We start from the raw sequence: 8314 nt of genomic DNA on the forward strand, positions 1-8314 counted from the left end.
ATGAGGCAAAGTGACCAGATGGGTCAGTTTATTTCCTGACCACACTTCCGTTATGGCTCCTCATCTCTGTCCCTCTTGGAACCTCCTGTTCCAGGCCACTGCCACCTCTTGTCCTGACCCTTGTCCCAACATTATGTGAGTCTTTCTTTCCCCATTCAGGTCTGTCCTTTGTCAGCTCTCCGTAAGGTGGTACAATAGTCCTTCCTTTGTGATTGACTGTCCCTCCCTCACATAGGCCTTCCTACTTCAGGCCATAAGATGGCAGCAGACCCCATCTTTGCTTCCCTCCAGCCCCTTCTCATCTCACTGCATCACAGAGCCTCATCCTGTCGCTCCTGCCCTTTCATCCCAGGCCTGTACGTGACTCCATGTGCCTGGAACCCTAACCTGGATCTGCAGAGGGGCAGGGCCAAGGAGGAAGGGCGAGGGGATCAGAGATAAAAAAGAACGGTGGGCTCAGGAGGTTTTGAATAAAATACATCTTAGGTCACACAAGCTTTTTAAGAAGTTCAGCATCTTATATACTGTTTCCAGGGTTTAAGTGAGACACCACTGAAAAGCTGTCCCATGGTAGGACACAGTCAGCAGGAAGCTAATCAAGCTGTGTTGCACAAGGGGAATCTCAAGGGCATCAGAGTGGAGCACACAACTTTGGGGCTGACAAGCATCGACCCTTAGGGTGGGAAGGGTTTAGTGGGAAGGATCCAAAGCTTCAGCTCCCCAAGGCCACAGTTTTAGGTAATTACTGAATCCACCAAGAATCAGACATTCCTTCTATATATGAGGGCCTCTGAGAGTAATGACTTGGATCAGCCCGGCTCTCAGCACCACCCATCTGTTGTAACCCTTAGGCTGCACTCCCACAGGACGTTCAAGCACATCTATGCGCTTTTAGTAGTGTGCTATAATTACCTGGCCGGTTTTCTACTGTCTCCCCTTGACCAAGTTATATGATGGCAGGGCTTATGTCTGGGTCACCCAGCTTAGCACGTGGCACATGGTAGGCACCGATCAACTGTACTAAAGGCAAGAGCCAGCAATTTTTTGTTTGGTTTATCTGTACTTCTGCCTGGACATGTCTGTCCTTCCCAAGCCCACATCACGTGAGTTCATTAGGACAGTCTATACCACAGGTAAGGTACCTACCTGTACTCTTGTTGTAGACAAGTATATCCCTGCTGGTAGTACTCGATAAGCCTTTATGTGGAGACTGGGAGCTAAGGTAGAGGGTGGGTGTGTGTGTGCATGTGCGTGTGTGTATGCATGCGTGTGTGTGTGTGTGTGTGTGTGTGTGTGTGTGTTTGCCCATAATGTGAGGCTTCTGCATTCACATACTTCAGATTCCTGCTGTTTTCTTTGTTGACTCTGGGAGGGCCCCCAAGGGACTGGAAACTGTCTTCTGGCTGAGCAGTGGGGGCCCAGCAGCGCACAGCAGACAGTACTGGGTTAGCTTCTTGGCAGAAGGGTGAAAAAAACTGGACCAAGTCAAGAGAAGCCTCAAGTGGAGGTCCAGAGATGGCCCAGTCTGAGTGTTGTGTAATCAAGCCCACACTGTGCTCACACGGTGTGATGTTCAGGGAAGATGAATGTACGGACCAAGGAAGGCCTGGTTAGGTGAAGGGATGGTTAGTAGTGAGCAAGGAGGGTGTGGCTAAGCCTCATAGCACAGAGGTAAGTGGAGACTAGACTGCAGCATCATGGGACCGCAGCTAGAGCCATTCTCTGCAGCCGTGGCTAGCCCATCTGGCCTCAGTGTTCTCTGGGAAAACACCGACCTCAAGGAGAACTCTCTGTCCTCCTTTTCTCCCTTTTAGCTGGCGAGAGCCACCGTGCGTGATCCCAAGACAGGCGTCCTCACTGTTGCCAGCTACAGAGTTTCCAAAAGGTGAGCAGTGAGGTGGGTGGGGTCGGGGTGAAGTAGCTGGTCAAGCCTGACTCTGGAGCTTCCTGGCGAGGATGCAAGTGTGCCGATGCCGGTGTATCCAGCCTGCTGCTCCGCCGTGCACTCTGCAGCATTAGCCTGTGTTGCCCATTAGTACTGGCCGTGAGGAGGCTCCGAGGACGTCATCGAAGCCTGCCCATGCCTTTCACCTTTGCTCTTTTCCTTTCCCCAGCTCCTGGCTAGAGGAGGATGATGACCCTGTTGTGGCCCGAGTCAACCGCCGGATGCAGCATATCACAGGGCTATCGGTGAAGACAGCAGAACTGTTGCAGGTGGGCTGGTCCCTGGGGACCGAGGCCTTGGGAGGGGGTCAGCTGAGTGAGGTGGGGTCCCAAGGTGCTCAGGCTGTGAGAGAAGGCTCCTGTTCTCTGTTAGTTATTCTCCTAATTAAAGGACCCGACAGAAGCCAACCGGTGGAGGAGAGCTCTGCTTCTGCTCACGTTCGGTCCACCATGGGGAGGCTGGGCAGCGGGAGCTTGCAACACAGCTTGTTCACATCTTGCTGGGTCAGAAACCAGAGGGCTGGCCAGAACCAACAGCGGATGTAACCGTCATGGCCCATACCTGTGGTCCACTTCAGCTAGTCAGGTTCCAGATTCCAGCCTCCCCAGTCAAGGGAACAAATGTCCACTCAGGAGCCTTGAGTTCACATTCGCAGAATCTACAGGAAAAGCTGAGTGTGGCTGAGCATTTTACCGTCACCTGTGGAGAACACTGCCAGGAGGTTTGCTGGATGACAGCTTACCTTCAGGTTCATTATCTCAAGGGGATAAGGGGGGGGGGTGAGAGAGCAGATGCAGGACATCCTTCTCTGGCCATCATATCCACATAGCACATGCTTATGGTACCACACATGTACACACAAAGCTTGGGGGGTGTTCTTGGGCCTAGGGAGACGGTATCCATGGAGAGTTGGGCTGCTGTGGGGCTGTTCAGACTGATGACAAATCCAATGCTGTAATCCCTGTCCAGGTCGCAAACTACGGAATGGGGGGACAGTATGAACCACACTTTGACTTCTCGAGGGTAAGGCTCTAATAGTCTTTGGGGGGCTCTACTCTGGCTGGTTTGGAAAGGTTGGAGCTTCTAGAAACATTTCAGCTCCCACGGCAACTCTCCCCCACCTACCAAGGGAAAGGGAAAAAGTCTTCACTGCTGGTGAGTCACCTGCAGAGCCCAGTGGAGCCTGGGTGTATCCTGTTGATGTGCGGGCGTCTGGGCTGATAATAAAGCCATGGACCTCTCTAGGTCTCTCTGAAAATGTTTCTTGTCCCTTCACCCTCCTTACTGTTGTGTTCTAGCCAGGGTTCCCTTTGTCACCCTGTCCCATTCCTGGCTTTTCAAGGGAAGGCATACTTATTACCTTCCCCTGACTCTTGTGGTCCTGGTCTTTTGGGTGGCAGGTAAGTTAGTTGCAAACTTGGATAAAAGTTGTTGTCTGTTGCAGCGACCCTTTGACAGCGGCCTCAAAACGGAGGGCAATAGGTTAGCGACGTTTCTTAACTATGTAAGTACTGGGCTGGGCGCTTCTGTTCACTCTCACTTAATTTTATAGAGCGATGAGCAAGATGCTTTCAAGCGTTTAGGGACTGGGAATCGTGTGGCCACATTTCTAAACTACGTGAGTATGATGCATGTACCTGATGGGCCCCGTGGAGACCCTGGAGCCACAGGGCTCCCGTATCCCACCCCCATCAGGGCTCATAGCATCAGCCGCTGCACACTGGGTCCTCAGTACCCTTCTCGCCTAGAGTAGAGATGGTTGGCTTTGGTTCCCACCTGTGTGCTTGCCTTTCTCCCACTTCCTGCCCCCAACATTTTTATTTCTTTAGCTGTGGTAAAAATATACCTAACATAAAAATTACCATCGTAACAATCTTCTGGCGTGCTCTGGCGGTATTTATTAAATCCATCCCTAATGTGGACCATTTACCATCTGTCACCATAACTTTTCTCACCTCATAAAATGGAAACTGTTGCTATTAAAGAGTATTTCCAGAGTCCCTTCCTCACCGCCATCCTGCTTTCTGAGACCACATAAACCTCATCAAAGTGGACTTCTGGAAACGTGCTTCCACTGGCTGATTCCCTTAGCCCACTCTCCTTAGATGTCTGTGCTGTAGCTAGGTCTGCTTCCTTTAATGGACACAGTGCCACTCTGAGCTTTGGGGATGAGAGCCATGGTGGGCCCTGTCCTGGTGGCAGAGTGCCCAGACCAGGAGGGCCTTTTAAAAGATAACTGCCCCTCTTTCTTCAAAGTGTGGCTGGCCAGCTTCTCTCCTGCTGCCTGGCCCATCTTTAGGCTGTTGGAGCACCTTTCCCCGCTGGAGTAGCCCACTCTAAAGAAGCACAGTCAAGGCACTTAGAAAAAACGCTTACTTCTTCCTCTTTAAGCTTTATGTGCTGAAGGTCTGTTCTGCACACACACTGCTGAGAGGGTCCTACGAGATCTGACATGGGAAGGAGAGATTGTTACTTGGTTACCATGGAGACAAACACTGAAGAATTTGCCCAGGCATGGGGTTTAGTAAAGGCCTCATTTAGGAAATAACATGTCAGCTATGACTCGAAAGTTGAATGGAAATGTGTGGAACATTTTTTTTTTTTTTTTGGCAAAGAGGGGAGTGTGGGGCCTGGGAGAGAAAATGTCTGAGATGTTGGGAAACAGACAAAGGTTAGTGGGTCTGGAGAGAGGGGCAAGTGAGACTGACTTGGAGACTCTGGATTGGAACTCCAGTGCTGGGGAAGCCACTGGGTGTTTGCATCTTTCTTATCATGAGCCCGCTGAGTGTGTCATACTGGGAAATTTCTTAGCTCCAGGGTTTTCCCCCCTTTTTTCTTAGCTTTATTTTTTTATTACCTTATAGGCCATTTTTATTATAGCATAACTAAAAAAAAAAAAACCAAAATAAAACAAAAACCACTTCAAGTAAAGTATAATTTAGTTTTAGTCTTACCGCAGGAGAGGCAGAGTGGCATTCTGGGAAGGTGAAGGTATGATTAGAGCAGCTAGAGCCAGAAAAATGGCCACCCAGGGAAAGGATACTCCTGAGGTTGGAAGCCACGGGGCGCTCCTGTCCAGAGCAGTGGCTGAGTACAGTGGCTTAGGCAAGGCCTAGGCTCTGGGTAAGGGTTCAAGATGGGGTCAAGGAGGGCATTGGTTTCCTTCCTTCCTTCCTTCCTTCCTTCCTTCCTTCCTTCCTTCCTTTCTTCCTTCCTTTCTTCTACTTTCTTAGGTTTTCTTAGTTTTCTTTTTGAGATGTATTTATATTGTATGAGTGTTTGCCTGCATATGTGTGTGTTTATATTGCATGTACACACGCATACATGGCGCCCACAGGCCGGAAGAGGACATTGGATCCCTTGGTATTGGAGCTACAGATGGCTGTGAGCCACCATGAATGCTCTTACGTTGTGCGTAAGAGCAGCAAATGTTCTATCTCTCTAGCCTAAGTCAGTCACTTTCTAAATAGACTTGGATCGTTCCCGTTCGAGGACAGCCTGAATGTGGGACTTCTGAGGGCTTTGGCTCTTGGACATCCAGCCATAGAGGCTGTCCTGATGAAGCCCACAGATTCAGTGGCGTGTGGGAAGTCTTTCTTGGCTGAAGGTACCATAGAGTGGAACCTCCAGGCAGTGCTCCTGGGGGTTGCACTGCCGTCCTTGGCTGGAGGGCCAAGTTCTTTGCCTTATGTTCCCAGATGAGTGATGTCGAAGCTGGTGGTGCCACCGTCTTCCCCGACTTGGGAGCTGCTATTTGGCCCAAGAAGGTAAGTGGGACTCTTCAGGGTCACATGTTGAAGCAGGCCTCAGACCTTGTCCATGTCCCCAGTGCCACTGACTGTCAATGTGATGCACTTAATCCCTTCCCATCTGCCCCCTGAACTGTCCCAGCTTCTGCCTGGGGAGAAGGGATGGTGAGGAAGACCCTTCAGGGCAGGTGGGTTTCTAAACTTCCTACCATTTGAAAGACAGGTACTTTTTAGGAAACTTCATTTCTGGAGTCCTGGAGCCCCACCTCCCGAACACAGGAAAGGGGGGGCATTTCTGCCAAGGGGTGCAGGGTTCTAGATTCTTAGAGCAGCAGGTCCTTGCAACTGATCTTCAGGATGTGCTCTGATAGCTCATCTCTTTCCCAGGGCACGGCTGTATTCTGGTACAACCTTCTTCGGAGTGGGGAAGGCGATTACCGAACGAGGCATGCGGCCTGCCCCGTGCTTGTGGGCTGCAAGTGGGGTGAGTGGCTGGAGGGGTGGTGCTGATGGTACCTCAGCCTGCCTCCTGGTGGCTGCCGACATTCAGAGACGCTCAGAGAGCCGAGGAGGCCTGGGCTACTTAAGCACCATAGGTCAGTGAGGCCTTCCGGAGACGTGGTCACGGCAAGGGTCTTAGTGGAGCATAGAGGGCTGGAGCACGGATGAGACGAGGTGTCTATCCAAGGCAAGCCAGACACTGTGGCTACACCCAGCATCACAGGTGACAGGGTGGGGAGACTGAAGGTGGGGACCAGACCAGAGAGGATGACCTTTAGCCTCATCCTTGGAGCTAGAAAGGGCATGGCCCAGAACGTGACAGGAAGGGACAGCATGTGTTACAGCCCTTGGAGTTTGGGGGATAGTGACTAGCTCTGCGTGTTAATTTTAACTAAAGTTTATCCTTTCGCTGTATATGCCACTGATCATGCACCTTCCAGATAGTTTGTTTCGTTAAGCACAGGTATTAAATTGTGTTTTGAAATCTTTGATGTTAGTAGTACATTACTTTTAAAAAGTGTGTGTGTGTGTGTGTGTGTGTGTGTATGTGTGTGTGTGTATATGTGTGTGTGCATGTGTGTATGTGTGTGTGTATGTGTGTGTGTGCATGTGTGTGTCTGTGTATGTGCATGTGTGTGTGTGTGTGTGTGTGTGTGTGCATGTGTACAAGTGCATGGCACATGTATGAAGGTCAGAGGACAATTTGAAAGAATTGTTTCCCTCTTTCCATGATGTGGGCTCTGGAATTTAAGCTCAGACTGAGGCTCTTCAGGAGCCGTGTCATCGCCGTTTCTGTTTTTTATTCCTTGTGAGAGAGCCCACGTTTAAGGAACAGTCACGGCATGCCTGTGACATGACATTGCAGTGTTTCAGCTGGGGCACCCACAGCACTAAGATTCTGTCTTGTAGCTCACGGCCAAGCCCTGCCCAGTGCTGACAGGCTCCCGTCCCTCACCTCTCAGTGTCTGCTTGTCCCTGTCCCAGCTTTTTGAGGTCCTTCACATTTATCAGATTGGCTCCTGCCTTTGAATACTCTCTCCGCCCACTTTCTGGGTCTACCTGACATGGAGTGGCAGCCGTCTGGCTTGCCCTCTTTCTTTCCGGGAGAACTTCTGTTTGGCTTCCTGTTCTGTTTCAGTGCAGCTCTTCCCTAAACGTCATGAGATGCCCTTTGGCTTTGTTCCCATGGCAATTTGCACACCCACTGAATCGCTGGTTTTGTGGTATTATCTGTGTGCGCCAGTGTTTTCAACAGCACAAGAGCAGCTTGAGGCCTGAGGCCTTGGAGTACCGAAGTGTTACCCACAGAGCACAGGGCTGTGGTCTTCATGGGGAAAGCATTGATTTTGGCTGCTGAACTGATGAGTAGGATCATCACGTACTTGCTTTCTGTTCACAGTCTCCAATAAGTGGTTCCATGAGCGAGGACAAGAGTTCTTGAGGCCTTGTGGAACAACGGAAGTTGATTGACGTCCTTTTCTCCTCTGCCCCTCCCTGGCCCACAGTCCAAATCATCTTCAAGTTCAGCGTGACAGCTTCCTTTGTATGTCCCAGCTCCTGTCAGGCAGGTCATTGGAGGAGCCAGTGTTTGTCTGAATTGAGAGTGTCCTGAGCCGAGTCCTGAGTGACCTGGGCCCCAGACTCTGGCCCGCCTATGGCTGCCAAGGCTCCAAGGGTAGTCCTGGCCAGGCTGCAGCAGAGCCAGACTGTAGCACCCAGCACGGTGCCTCCGTACCTCAGATATTTCAGGTGGAAGATGTCTCAGTGAAACCAAAGTTCTGATGCTGTTTACATGTTTGTTTTCTATGACATTTCTATTTGTTGTGGCTTTAACCAAAATAAAATAAAATAAAAAATAAAAATAATAAAATGTTTCTGCCAGAAGCCTTAAAGAGCCTATTATTTTGGAGTGTTTTGGTTTTGTTGTTATTCTTATTTGATATTGTTTGTATCATTTTGTATTGTTTCCAGGAACTGGGCCTGGCTTGGCTTAAAATGCCTGCCACAGGGAAGTGGGCCTGAGTTCTGATATCCAGCATGTACATATTGTGCCTCACGGTGCATCCTTATATCTCAGTGCGAGGGAGGCAGAGACAAGCATCCCTGGGGCTTGCTGGCC

The 8314-nt window shown here is 50.3% G+C and overlaps 1 protein-coding gene across 3 annotated transcripts in view; it reads left to right on the plus strand.

Moving 5' to 3' along the window:
* Positions 1–8079, plus strand: part of P4HA2 (prolyl 4-hydroxylase subunit alpha 2) — a 29077-nt gene extending 20998 nt beyond the window's left edge. For 2 of the 3 annotated variants that reach the window (XM_080924291.1, XM_080924292.1), the window contains exons 10-16: positions 1815–1885; positions 2115–2214; positions 2915–2968; positions 3498–3563; positions 5644–5712; positions 6082–6178; positions 7595–8079. In XM_080924291.1, coding sequence (XP_080780417.1) covers positions 1815–1885; positions 2115–2214; positions 2915–2968; positions 3498–3563; positions 5644–5712; positions 6082–6178; positions 7595–7665 — 528 coding nt within the window. In that variant the 3' untranslated portion in view covers positions 7666–8079. Of the gene's footprint in view, positions 1–1814; positions 1886–2114; positions 2215–2914; positions 2969–3389; positions 3450–3497; positions 3564–5643; positions 5713–6081; positions 6179–7594 lie in introns of all 3 variants that reach the window. The other variant, XM_080924293.1, reaches the window with a different exon arrangement.
* Positions 8080–8314: the final 235 nt, after the last annotated feature.

The sequence above is a fragment of the Micromys minutus genome, assembly GCF_963924665.1.
Source record: "Micromys minutus genome assembly, chromosome: 10".
NCBI classification, from domain to species: Eukaryota; Metazoa; Chordata; class Mammalia; order Rodentia; family Muridae; genus Micromys; species Micromys minutus.